This window comes from Urocitellus parryii, chromosome 8 (assembly GCF_045843805.1).
Source record: "Urocitellus parryii isolate mUroPar1 chromosome 8, mUroPar1.hap1, whole genome shotgun sequence".
NCBI lineage: Eukaryota > Metazoa > Chordata > Mammalia > Rodentia > Sciuridae > Urocitellus > Urocitellus parryii.
Window position 1 is genome coordinate 19,089,994 of NC_135538.1, and position 14,579 is coordinate 19,104,572.

A 14,579-nucleotide genomic window follows, 5' to 3' on the forward strand; every position below is an offset into this window, starting at 1 on the left:
GATAAACCAGTGCTAGGATTATAAGACAGGAGCTGGCTATGCTAAATGACTTTAGAACTATTAGAATAAAAGAGTTACATAATAAGGTACCAAGAATTGAGAAATCTCATAGCTGAGTATTCTGGAACATACTGTATGGTCTTGAAGAATCATGAAAAGAAAGAGAGCAAACTATTCTATTTTTTAATTAAAATGTACCTGCAAACATGGACTAGTAAGTTTAATATTTAATAATGTTTTTTTACCAAAGTTGTACAGCAGATGATAAAAAGGATGCCTCATGAAAAACCAAAAAAAGAAGAAATCAGATTTTTAAAAACCAACATGAATTTATGAGGTCAAGAACTAACTTATTTTTCTCTTTCTCTCATTTTTTTCTTTTTCTTTTCTCTTTTCTTTTTCTTTCTTTCTTTTTCTTTTCTTTCTTTCTTTTTTTTTTTGCAGAATAGCATTCCATTGTGTAAAGATATTGCATTTTCTTTATCCATTCTTCTTGCTAAAGGATAACTGGGCAACTAGGCTGATTCCATGTACTGGTCATTGTGACTACTGCTGAAACAGGAAAAAGGTGCACACACCTCTTTGAGGGGAATAAAAATGTCACCTCCTTTGGATGTATGGCCAGTAAAGGAATCAGTGGATCATATGGAGTTCTATTTTTAGTTTTTTGAGGAATCTGCAAATAGTTTTCAATATTGCCTTTACTACTTTACATTTCCACCAATAGAGTACAAGAATTCCCTTTTCTCTGCATGCTTGCCAGCATCTGTTATTGTCTTCCTGATGATAGCCATTCTACCTAGGGTGAAATAATATTTCATTGTGATATTGAGTTGGATCTCTCTGATGATTATTGAAATTGAGTGCTTTTTTTACATACTTGTTGGTCATTTGTGTGTTTTCTTTAGAGAATTGTCTGTTATTTTTTTAGCCCATTTTTAGTTGGGTTTTTTTTTTATTGGTGTTCAGCTGTGTATTGGTCAGCTTTTTCACTGCTGTGATTAAAAGACCTGACAAGAACAATTTTAGAGGAGGAAAAGTTTATTTGTGGGCTCATGGTTTCAGAGGTCTCAATCCATAGACAGCAGGCTCCATTCCCCTGGGCTCAAGGTGAGGCAGAACATCATGGTGGAAGAGTGTGGTAGAGGGAAGCAGCTCACATGATGATCAGACATCAGAGACACACACCTATTATCAGATATAAAATATGTACGCCAAAGGCATGTCCCCAATGACCCACCTCCTCCAGCCACACCCTACCAGCCTTCAGTTTCCACTCAGTCATTCCCATCAGGGAATTTATTCACTGCTTGGGTTAAGGCTCTCATACCGGATCAGTTCTCCTTTAAACCTTCTTGCATTGCCTCACACATGATCTTTGTGAGACACATAATATCTAAACCATAACAGGCTGTTTTAGTACCTTGTATATTCTGGATGTCATCATATACATCCCTTGTTGGATGTATCATTTGCAAATATGTTCTCTCTTTCTGTAGATTGTTTCAATCCTCCTTGTTTCCTTTGCAATGTGAAAGCTTCTTAATTTGATATACTCTCATCTGTCTATTCTTACTTTGGTTGCCTGTGCTATGTAAAAAATCGTTGCCTATGCCATTGTCTTGCAGTGTTTCCTCCACTTTCTTATGGTAATAATTTCATAGTTCCAGATTTAAGATTTGGGGCTTTGATCCATTTTTAGTTGATTTTTGTATATGGTGAGAGAAAGGGATCCAGTTTCATTCTTTCACATATGCAATACAGTTTTTTCCAGCACGATTAATTGAAGAAACTGTCTTTTCCGCTGTATTTTCTTGGTACCTTTGTCAAAAATCAGTTGCAGATGAGCATGATTGATTCCCGAGTTCTTTATTCTATTCCATTATTCTATGGGTTTGTTTTTAAGCTACTATCATATTGTTGTAGTACCCAGAACTTTGTATTATGTTTTGAAGACAAGCATTATGCCTCTAGGTTTTTGTTTGTTTGTTTTTCTCATTTGTGTATCAATTTGTCTATTCTGTTTTGTTATTGTTGTTTTATGGAATTTTAGGGGTTTTTTTTTTCTATTTCTGTGAAAAAAGTCATTGAAATTTTGATGGGAATTACATTGAACCTTTAGATTACTTTGGACAGTCTGGTCATTTTAACAATATCAGTTCTTCCAATCCATGAATATGAATATGAACATGTATTATCTATCTTTCTGTCTTCCTTTCTTTCCCCTCTTTCCTCTCTCTCTTTTGCTGTCCTCTATAATGTCTTTCTTCAGTGTTTTACAGTTTTCATTGTAGAGCTCTTTCACTTCCTTGGTTAAGATTGTTCCTAAGTCTATTTGTTTTGTAGCTGATGTGAATGAAATTGCTTTAATTTCTTTTTAAACAAGTTCTTTATTTGGGTACAGAAATGTGACTATTTTGTTGATTTTTTATCTTGCTACTTTGGTGAATTTATTTATTGTAAGGTCCAACAATTTTTAGAGTATTTAGGCTTTTCTATCTAGAGAATCATGTCATCTGCAAACACAGATAATTTAACTTCATCTTTTCTAATTGGATTCCTTTATTTATTTCTCTTGCCTAATTGCTCTTGGTAAAACTTCTAGTAATATATCAAATAAGAGAGATAAATTAGATATCCTTGTCTTGATCCCAATCATAGAGGAAACACACTTTCAGTTTTTCCCCATTCAGTATATTACCTGTCTGATTATACTATATCTTGATTTTATGATTTTGAGGTAGATTATTTCTAGGCCTAATTTCTTGAGAGTTCTATTATGAAGGGATCTCAATTATCATGAAATGCTTTTTCTGTGTTGATTAAAGTGATCATATGTTTTTCTCTTTCATTTTGTTGATGTGTTGTGTCACATTTATGGACTCGTATATGATGAACTATCCTTTTGTCCCGGGACAAATCCTACCTGGTCATGGTATATAGGATCTTTTTAATACACAGTTGAATTCAGTTTTCTAATATTTTTATTGAGGATTTTTGCATCTATGTTCATCAAGAAAATAGATCTGTAGTTTGTTTGTTTTGTTGGGTGTTTGGTATAAGGGTAATGATGATCTCATAAAAAGAGTTTGGCAAAGTTCCTTCCATTTCAATTTTTGTGAACAGTTTAAGAATTGGGCTTAGTTCTTCATTAAATGTTTTCTAGACTGCACCTCTAAAGCCATTGGGTCCTAGACTTTTATAGAAGAGAGATTTTAAATAATTTTTAGTTATTATAATCTCATTACATATATGTTTATAATTAATATTAGATTGTTTCTCTTCTATTCAAATTAGGCAGGTTGTATGTATTTTAAATTTTATTTCTTTTAGGTTTTCTGTTTTTGAAGCATATACTTAATTGTTCAAGGTAGTTTCTTCTTATTATTTTTTTTAATATTTCTGTGGTATCAGTTGCAAGGTCTCCTTTTTGCCTCTCACTTTATTTGAACTCTCTCTCTCTCTCTCTCTCTCTCTCTCTCTCTCTCTCTCTCTTTCTTTCTTCCCCCCCCCTCTCTCTTTCTTGGTTAGTCCTACTAAAATTTTGTCAATTTTATTAATCCTTTCAAAAAACAAAACAAACAAAGCTCTGTTGTTCACTGATCATTTGAACTTTTTTGTTTTGATTGATTGATTCTCTGATCTTTATTCTTTCTTTCCTTTCACTAACTTTATTGACTTTTTGTAGGTCTTTCAAGTGCTTTGTTACATTGTTAAGACATTTCTAGGTTTTGGTGTATGCATTATTGGTATAAATTTCCCTCTGTCCTGCTTTTACTGTATCCCAAAGATTTTGGTATATTTGTTTTCAATTTTGTTAATTTCTATAAAGTTTTTTCCCTTTTAATTTCTTCCATTATTGATTGGTCATTTAGGAACATGCTATTTAATTTTTACTTATTTATATATTTTCCATTCTTCTTGTTGATTTGTAATACTAACCTGAGAAGATACATGATATGATTTATTTTCAAAAAATTATTGAGCCTTGATTTGTGACCTAATATACGATCTATGATCTATCCTGGAGAATGTTCAATGTGTTAATGAGAAGAATGTGTATTCTACTGCTATTGGATGGAATGTTCTGTAAATCCTGTTAGGTCCATTTTATCTATAGTATGGTTCAACTCAGATGTTTCTTTATTTTTTTAATTGTCCCTCCTTTGATAAAAGTGAGGTATTGAGGTTCTACACTATCCTTTCATTAGAGTCTATCTCTTTCTTCAGGTTAAATAATATTTGCTTTATGTTCTTAGGTGATCCTAAGAACATATATGTTTATAATTCATATATCTTCTTATTGAATTGACCTTTTTATTAATATATAATAAGCCTCTTTGTCTCTTTTTACAGTTTTGCATGATTTATCTATTCTAAACCCTTCACTTTTTTGTGTGTACCTTTAACAGTGAAGAGAGTTTTTTGTAGGCAGCATATATATTTAGATCTTGTGGTTTTTTGTTCATTTATCCAGTTTATGTCATTTGATTAGTTAATTTTAGTCCATTTACACTAAAGAATATTATTGATAGGATGAGCATATCCTGTAATTTGATTAATTGTATTCTGCTTGCTTTGTATATTTTTTGCTCCTTTACACCTCTTTTATTATTTACTTTTTGTGATTTGGTAGTTTTCTGATAGTAGGTCTGTTTTCATTGAATCTGGCTGGAGTCTTTTGAGAGTCTTGGATCTGGATGTCCATCTTTCTTTGAAGTTTTGAGACATTTTCAGACATTATTTCATAAAATGAGTTTTCAATGGCTTCTTCTTTTCTTTGTCTCCTGGAATTTCCACAATGCCTTTATTCGGTCTTTTGACTATGTCCCATATGTCTTGTAGGCTTTCTTTATTCTTTTAAATGTGTTTTTCTTTTCACTTGTCCGATTGTGTTAGTTTGTTAGACTGGTCTTTGAGTACCAGAAGTCTTTATGCTTGTTCTATGTGGATGCTCTCTGTTGAATTTCTCACTTATATTGACTAAATATTTGGTTCTGAGTTTTATGATTGGTTATTTTTAAAATTATTGTTTCTACCTCTCTGGTAAATTTTTCATTCATATCCTGCATTGTGTTCCTTATTTTTTGGTATTGTTTATTTGCATTTGTTTGTGTGTGTGGTGTGGGGGATTGAACCCAGTGCCTTGGGCATGTGAGGCAAGCACCTCTACCACCTGAGCTATGTCCCCAGCTCTGTTTATTTGCATCTTTTGCATCTCACTACATTTCTTTAGGATCATTGTTTTAGGTCCTTCAGGCATATCATAGATTTCCTTCAATTGAGATCGGCTTATTGAGAATTATTGTTTTGGGCTGGGGATGTGGCTCAAGCGGTAGCGTGCTCGCCTGGCATGCGTGGGGCCCGGGTTTGATCCTCAGCACCACATACAAACAAAGATGTTATGTCCGCCGAAAAGTAAAAAATAAATATTAAAAATTCTTTCTCTCCTCTCTCTCTCTCTCTCTCTCTCTCACACTTAAAAAAATTAAAAAAAGAGAATTATTGTTTTGCTTTGAAGATGATATTTTTTCTTTCATGTTTCTTGTGTTCTTATATTGTTTTATGCACATCTGTTATTATATTTATTTCTTCCAATTTTATGAAGTCCTGGAGGTGATGAATATGAATGAGCCTGTCTTTTGGTCCCTTGGGACAAGTTTGAATGATATTGAGGCTGTTTACATTAACAGCTGCAATCCCAAGGTTGTAGGCTACTTTGGAGACCTTCCTTAGCTCCCATTGGTCACATGCAGATGTTGGTAGGGGTCCTGTTCCTCCTTGTGATGTTCATGGAGATTGGCCAGAGCTCTCCCAGCTCCCAATGCACATAAGGTGAAATGGGGAACTTGCAATAAGTAGTCCATCTTCCAGAGACCGTGGGGTTGGGAGGGGACCTCCCTTAGAGTATGCTGTAGAGTATAGGCACTGGTAGGTGTCCAGAGCGTCAGGGCTCAGCCAGGTCTTTCCTCAAGACTAGATGCAGAGACACAGGTGAGATTAAAGCCTGCACAATCAGATACTAGAGCTTTAAACATCATATTCTTATTTGGTTCAAATATTATTTAAATGTCCCTTCCAAAATTAAGTACTGATGATTAATATTAGTAACTTATCTAGCAAAGAAGAACTTATTTGTAGAATCTGATGTTATCTATCCCTTTGATAGAATCTACCTTTAAACAAAATTGTATTTTTTCTTGAACTTTTAAATTTAATCACAAATTAAATTAACTATTTCTAGTCTGTGGGATAGGATTTTCATCACTATCAAAGGGGACTTAGAAAAGGGTCAGGCAGCCCAGGCCAAGGAACAACCTGACCCAAACTTCATCTAATTAAGAAGGGAGTAAAGTAGGGGAAGGCAAAAGAGGAAACCAAGAGGCCCACGGAGGCCAGTCACAGAGGGCCTTTCTCCATACTCATATGGTTGTTAGGCTTTTTCCAGGTACCGCAGAGAGTCATTTAGAGTTATTAAGTAAGAGAAGGTCATTGTCACTTGGTGGCTAGTGTCAGGAAGGAGAGGATTGTGCTGCTCCTGGTCAACCTTTAAGTCCTTCTCCCTTCTCTCCTTGAGGCTTGAGGCTCCCATTTAGCACCTGCTGTCCTTAAAACTGCCAGGCATGGAGGGAAGAGGGAGTATCCAAAGATCAGGGCTCAGAGGGAGAATTGGTCCCTGCATCCCTCCACCTCCAGCTCACCAGCCTCAGGCAGAATGTAATTGTCCTCAGTGAAACCATCTTTGTCCTCATCTTCACCCACCCCTGGGCGGGAAGTTCCCACTTCCCGTTCTGGGCAGTGGGTGGTGTCAGTAGCTGGCATGGTAGTGGCGGCAGAGGTGGAATTTGGCAGCAAGTGCAAGGATCACAGAGAAGTTCTCAGCCCCCAGAACAATCCCTACCAGCACAGGCCACACCTGGCCCACAGTGCCCGGTCCAGGGGTTGTGGCTGATACTGTGAGGAAGTCCTAGGGCTCCACCTGGCTTTGGTTAGTCTCATTCAAGGAAGGGCCTGCTGACATCAGTGAGCCTTGACCTCTGCCAGAGGCCTATGCCTCTGTTCTTCAGGAACTGGGCACAGTCTGTGGCACAGAAGTGGCTTCCGGCTAGGACAGCAGAACTTGGACAGGTCTAAATGAGCTATTTCTATCCAAAAGGAAATCTAAGTCAAACTTGATAAATAGGCACAAAATATCTATAATTTGTGTGAAGACAAATTTGTTACTGAAGAAGTGGTTCTCTTCTGCAGTATTTGTTTCGGCACAGGAGTTCTGCTGCTAGGAAGTATTATTTATAAGTAAAGTAAATTTCATAATACTATAATTTTTTTTGGGGGGGGAGGAGAGGGGTGTGCCTGGGATTGAATTTAGGGCCACTCGACCACTGAGCCAACTATACTATAATTTTTAGTGGAACTTAACTATAATATAAAAGGAATTGTGGGTTAAATAAAGTTTATAAATATGTGTTTAATGTACAGAAATTGATTTTATTACCAAGTTATTCTATTTGAAGTGAGACATGAATATATTTTCAAAAGTAGATAAAATAATCAATACAAATAAAATAACATACTGATGAATTGGCTTTAATGAAGTGTTATAAAATTATGTTTAAATTTATAATACCAAATAGATAACTGCCCACAAAAATATTGTTTTTCATATTTTTTTCATAAGGATAAATGTGAAACTTGCCCCATTTAATTCAAAGTAAAAATTTAAGCTCAAATTGCAATTTAATAATGTGTTCAAATTTAGTAAGATTTGACTATAAAATCAAAAAAGTTTATCTCATGTAAAATAATTTAAAATGTTAACGTTTTAATAAAGATATGTAAGATTTTAAATTAGAATGAAATATCAGTGAAAATAATAAAAATTATTTTTAAGATATCTTTATACATACATATGTATACATGTGTGTATACATGCATGTGTGTGTACACATATATATGAATATATATACACACACATGCATATATACACACATGTATACATACGTATGTATAAAGATATCTTTAAAAAAAAATATATATATATACACATATATCAACTGTATTAAATGATTTTATAAAGATTTTATTGTTTTGACTTTGATAAAGTTTCCTAAAATTCCCAAAACAGTTCAAAATAACTATTACATTTTTATACTGTTAATATATTTTTAATTTATCTCTGCATTCCTACAAATATGTTAGCTATATCTGTCTTACACAAAGTAATGCATGGAATCATAGACTGAAATGAATCTCAGAAGTAAAATACAACCTCAACACAAACAGAAAAATGAAGAGGTTCAAAACCATACAGCTCAAGAATGGAAGGAGAGAGCTAAAACAGATCCGGTGGCTTCCAGTCCAGGTATATACTATCCTTTGTCATGATTCCTTGTTAGAGGGAATGATTAAAAACATGAACATAAGACTTAAATATATGGAGAGGAAATAGGGTTTGAGGGGAGATCAGAGATCAGGGTCTATCCTTCATTTTTCAGGAGCATTGTTTCTTGATGCCAAAGGAATTTACGTGGCCTTTGAAAGGACTAATGGGGGTGGTGAGCGGGTGTATAATCTCAACCTTCTGAAATATTTATGAGTAGAATAAAAACTCAGTGAGAAACAGAGATGCCAACTGATTGGTTTGGGGATAACACTAAAATGGGCTCTATAATTCATTTTTGCTTCAAGAGTTTGAATGATTTCAGTAATTAGAATATCGAATGCTTTCTTTTTATAATATTTTGGGAGAAAAAGTGAGAGGTCCAAGAGGTAAAGGATGCATTGTAATTCACATTAACCACCTCCCCTTGTCAAAAGGAGAGGAATTGTACCAAGAAAACACAGGACCCTGTTCCTCTATTCCAAGTTGGTAGTCTTCACCACTGTTATATCACATGGGGAGAATTCATTTTACACGTACCTTATTCTTGGTATAAAGGTGAGGTACCACTTTTTGGAACACCTTTGGCACTTGTTCCATCGTGTCATTATTAACGACGTGTAGTATACAGACTGGAAGTGTAGTGTAGACTTTAGGGACCAAAATCATATCTTGAGGAAACAAAAATGTTTCTCTGCAATCACAAAATTATGGACTTAAAACTTGAGTCTTAAAGTTTGAAATTAGATTTAGTGCCAAGAAAATTTTTTAGAAGTTTAAATAAAGTTCACATATTATTTCTTTAAAAATTATCATTAATTATATTATTTTCACATATAAATCTTAACTACATTAAGAAATCCCATTTTATATATAATTTGTTATTTTTAGCTGATATTCTATTGCTCAGAAGTGAAATCTATTTCTATACTACAAGCATATTAATGTGTTATATTACTTTAATCATATTTCTAAATTTGACTATAAAAATCACATCATCATATTTTGATGAAAGGAACATAGATAAGGATATCTATATTATTCCTCCATAACAAATGTGGAAAAATTTAACCTACTTATGAAAGCAAACTATAAACTGAGTTATTACTACTCTACTTTTACTACTATAAGTAAAACTCTACAGATATAAATACTGTATGCCATTTAAAGATGATATAATTCACCACTATATAATAGTCTCACCTGAATACTATAAACCAAGAATTTGGTGGCTGGTCTGGATAGGTCACAGAATAGTCAGCAAAGGAAATCTTAGTTTCTTCATCTTGATAGCAAGGGTAAGATTCAATAGATTTGCACTTGCTTTTGAACATTAGTCTAGAAATGTAAAAGTAAATTGAGTATAAATGAAAAAAAGACTACTTTTAAAATAAACTCTTAAATAGAGAATATATATAGTGCAGGCAATGGTTTGATAGATTGAGTCCTTAATTAAAGTGTGGCCATGTGAGCCAGTACCTGGTGCCAAGGTAAAGGAGCCCATCCCAAGTCACTCCTAAAAGATGTCTCTTGAAGGCACCGCACCCTAAGTTGTCTGAACTCTAGATCAAGGGAGAGTTATTGGTGGTAATCAAAGTTCATCGGTGGAAAATGAGACCGGAGTTTATAGCTGGGGAAATCAGAAGCAGGCAAACCAGCTTTAGGTATTAGCCACTAAATGATCTAGAACTGAGGTAGAAAATAAGAGACCAGAATGGAATTTAATATGAAAAATGGGTTTGGAAAAATAGACTAAAAAAACAAAAACAAAAAGAACTAAAGCCATGAATAAGGAAAGAGTACTAGAGCTCTCCTTCTTCGTGATTTCTGCTCTATAAGGGAATAGTGAATGCAGCTGGTTAAAAGAATTATAGACTGCAGTCTGTCCATGTTTGTCCCCTGCAAGACTGGCATACTCCAGAATTTCATGTGATGGCTCCTGGTTGGGTCTTTTTCCTCCCACCCTACCAAAATCTAGATCCAGCCTTTGTAGTACTAGCAATATAGGCTCTTTTATATGAAGTCTCAGGTATTTTCTGGGATAGAGGCTATAATGGACATAGAAAATGGTTCTCTATTAGAAGTCAATTCAGACCTAGAGATGTTCTTGGCTCCCAGAAGGCAGATGGTTTCATTGGTGGTCAGTGGAAAGCAAAGCCATGGAGCCCTTATGGAGGACAGAGTTCATGTAAGCCAGTTGATCCTCAGTCTTTGGTGATGGGAGAAAATTAGCAGGGTTCTACCTGGAGGGGTTTATAAAGCCTTTTAAAATGGTAACAAGAACAAAGAGTAAGGTTTGCCTGGGGTAGAGGTGACTTCTGCTTATTATAGTCCTGGCATAAATATTAATAGTTCTCCATATTTTCTTGTCAAAGCGCCTGAATGTGAATGGCAAATGACATGATCACCATAAGAGGAATTAAATGTGGTGGTCTGCTGATGCAGAACACTGCTGTAAGGCAGATGGGACTGATCCAATCTCCACATGGGCTTTGGTTGAGCCAACACAAGAACAAAGCAGGTCCTGTGGAGCACTGAAATGAAACCTCCCACCATTCTAAAGTAAGGGTGAGACTGAGAGTCTTTCTAAACTGTCTCTGTTCCCCCCACACTCTGTGTGTGTTTTCATCTAACTCAAGAAATCCTAATAAATATAAGGTCATCCAAATCTTGATGTACCATGTGGAATATTGTGAATGACCCATAAAGACATCCACAATAGAGGTAAAAGATCTATAATTAATTATAATTAAGACTTAATTTAGTCAGATTTTTATTGACCCCACTTCTTTACAGGGGAACTTGTTCCTTAGCATGCCCTTTACATGAAAAGTAGGTGTAGGATCTGACTAGATAGAAATCTTCCTGTGTATGCGGGTGTAGTGGTACATGCCTGTCATCCTAGTGGCTTAGGAGGTGAGACAGGAGGATCACAAGTTCAAGGCCAGCCTCAGCAACTTAGTGACACCCTAAGCAACTCAGTGAGACCCTGTCTCAAAATAAAAAATAAAAAGGGCTGGGGATGTGGCTCAGAGATTAAGTACCCCTGGGTTCTAGAAATCTTCCCAGGAGAGCCCCACAATGCAGAAGCAAAATGTAAAATGTACAATTTGCAGAAACAAATTGTAAAATTGCAAAATGTATTTATAGATAATTTTCTGTTTCTCTCTTGCCACAAATAAAGACAATTTTTAATTTATATTAGTCTTGTATCCAACTTTCTTCAATTTTCTTGTTAATTCTAACAGTTTTATGCATTTTTTGATGTGTTCTACATACATAATCATATTACCTGTTAATAGTGGAAGTTTCGTTTCTTCCTTTAAAGCCCTAGTGACTTCCGCTTTACTTTATTGCTGTTACACCCTTGTGGGAATTTCAGAACTATCTTGAGTGTAAGTGGCCGGACAAATATCTTTGTCTCATTACCAATCTCAGGGAAAACTTTCAAAAATTTCACTGCTAATCATGTTGACAATGGACTTTTTAGTTTAAATTTGTGAGTTTGCTTTTAAAAAAATACTAGATACCTTAAAATATTAAAAAGGATTTCTCTATTTCTAGTTTCTTAAAGCTATTTTTAATTTTGAATGTATTCTATTTGTATCAAATGCTGACTTTGAACCTACCCATATGACTGAATATTTTGTCTCTTTTTTATTTTGTTAGTGTAGTAAATTAAAACAGCTAATCTTCTAACATTAATCTGCTATTGTCTTTGGGAATGTGGGGACAGTATTCTTTTTAGATAATGTCAATATTGATTTGCTAATATTTTATTACTTTTTTGCATCTGTATTCAAGAGGATGATTTGTTTGCAATTTCATTTTTTTTTTTTTACTGTCCTTGTTGAGTTATAGATCGTGGTTAAGAGTTGGGAAATATTCCTTCCTTTTCCCTTTCCTGGAAATTCACCTTATTTTCCCTTTAATCGGCTGGAGATACAGCTCAGTTAGTAGAGTGCTTGCTTCACATGCACAAAGCCATGAGTTCAATCCCTAGCACCACAAAAACAAAACAAAACACATCTTCCCTTAAATCCACTAGTTAAGCTAAATTGCATCATACTAAAGAACACATCATGCACCTTTGTCCTATTGGAGTCTCAGCTATATTATTCCTCTTGTTGTTTCTGAAAAATGCTAGAACCTCTGAACTTTTAAAAAGATTTTACCAACTCTTGAATCTTACATTACTATTGCCATAAGCTTATTCCTGCATATAGCTATTAGTTTGCTTTTCCTTTGAAGATAGCATGCTTTATTACTCTGGCTGCTTTTAAGGCTTGTCTTTTGATCTCTAGTTCTCAGCAGTTTGATTACACAGAGTCTAGGTGCAGTTTTCTTTATGTCTTTCTTACGTGGGGTCTGCAGATTCTCTTAAAAATATGGCTTGTTGTCTTTTATCAGCTTTTGGAAGTTCTCAGCTATTGTTTTCTTGCATTCCAGCCACTAATTACGTATACTCTAGACTCTATGAGTGTGTTCCTCAAGTCCCTTGGACTCATTATTTACTTTTACATTCTTGCCTGCTTCAGTTGGATACTTTGCATTGACCTGTCTTGTAGTACATCTGATCTCTTCTTTTCTTCTGCCTAATTTGCTGTTATATCCACTCTTGCTTTCAAATATTAGAATGTTCCAGTATACACTTTCTGTTTTACTATATTTTATTAATAAAAGTACTAAACTTTACATCTAGTTTTTCTTTCTTTCTTCTTTATGTTCTTGAGCATTTCCATAATAGTCATATCATAGCCAACTATAATAGGATTTTTTTTCTGCCACCTCCAATATCTGGATCAGGTGAGGCTTAAAATTACATATACATGAATAGTTTTCTCTTTATTTTATTCAGATTTTCCTATCTCTTGGAACAGACTTGTTGTTAGAATAAATTTTTCTTAAGGCTCAATCTGCTTCCAATTTGCCCCTGTTGTCCTCTAGGGATTTTATCTGATTACTTTGTTTGTTGGGACATCTCCCTTACCTGATCCTAAACTCTTAACTTTTGTCTTCTTGGTTCAATAAGATTTCAGGAGGCTTTGTTCTGCTTTTCTATTTAGAGTTTTAGCCATGTACAATTAAGACACAAACAAAAAGTAGCAATATTTTAGATAAACTGTAGTGAAATATTTTGGATAAAATGTAGTGGAAGTTCAAAAGCAGTGATATTTCTAACTGTAATGATTCAGGGAAAACTCAACAGGTATGGTAGCATTTGAACTGGACCCTGAAGTACATCAATGTCACTATGGTGCCTTACCTTAAGAGTGAAACTGCATATTGTTCTAAATTCATTTCCAACATAGCCCAAACTTTTTGAAGTGTATCTGCAACACTAGCATTTTCCTTTGTCTCTAAAAATAATATAAAAATAACAATATTAAATCTGTGAGATGCCTGAAAGCTCATCTTGTTCGCAGTCTTCATTGCACAGATGAAGACTTTGAAATTCACAAGACAGCTCCAAACTCACAAGCTTATTAACCAAAAAGATCATGTGTAAAGTATAGAACTATAAACTTTTAGGTAAGATCTCTGCTCACCACGTTATGCTATTTTCCCTTCATCTTTAGTTTGAAGATCATAAACTGTTTTTTTAATGTAGTGGAAGATACTCATCAAAAGGGTTATGTAAGGAGAGATTCTGTCACACCAGACGTTTCTTATGGAAAATCTTCATCCCAGAAAAAGCAATTCAATCCATTTTTTCTAAAGAACAAGAGCTAATAGGATTCCACTAATGCTTAATCTACTGCATTTATCCACAAATGGCTTAAAAGTAGGTGACCTTGTAGGAAAGATGCAACCCATAATCAGCACCCTACTGCTAACGTGTCACAAACCAACATTCTTTTTCTAATTATCCTACTTCGATTTTTTTTGTAGAGTTATGGTTTGATTCGAGGTGTCCTCCAAAAGCTCATGTGTGAGACAATGCAAGAAAGTTTAGAGGAGAAATGCTTGGGTTATGAGAGCCTTAACCCAATCAGTGAATTTCTCTCCTGATAGGATTAACTGAGTGGGAACCAAAGGTAGGTAGTGTATGGCTAGAGACGGTGGGCACTGGAGACATGCCCTTCTGGTATATATTTTGTATCCGGTGAGTGGAGTCTCTATCTCCCCATCCTGATGATCACGTGAGCTGAGTTCCTCTGGCATACTCTTTAGCCATGATGTTTCGCCTGACTTTGAG

The 14,579-nt window shown here is 34.9% G+C and overlaps 1 protein-coding gene and 1 pseudogene across 1 annotated transcript in view; both read right to left on the minus strand.

Annotated features, from left to right (window-relative positions):
* The window catches only part of Adgb (androglobin), a 158,345-nt gene that overhangs the window by 50,899 nt on the left and 92,867 nt on the right, over nt 1–14,579 (minus strand). Inside the window, exons 23-25 of the mRNA XM_077801965.1 lie at nt 13,647–13,740; nt 9,584–9,718; nt 8,921–9,074 (exon numbers count right to left, since the gene is read on the minus strand). Coding sequence (XP_077658091.1) covers nt 8,921–9,074; nt 9,584–9,718; nt 13,647–13,740 — 383 coding nt within the window. The remainder of the gene's footprint in view (nt 1–8,920; nt 9,075–9,583; nt 9,719–13,646; nt 13,741–14,579) is intronic.
* LOC113191996 (type III endosome membrane protein TEMP pseudogene) lies at nt 6,658–7,021 on the minus strand (annotated as a pseudogene).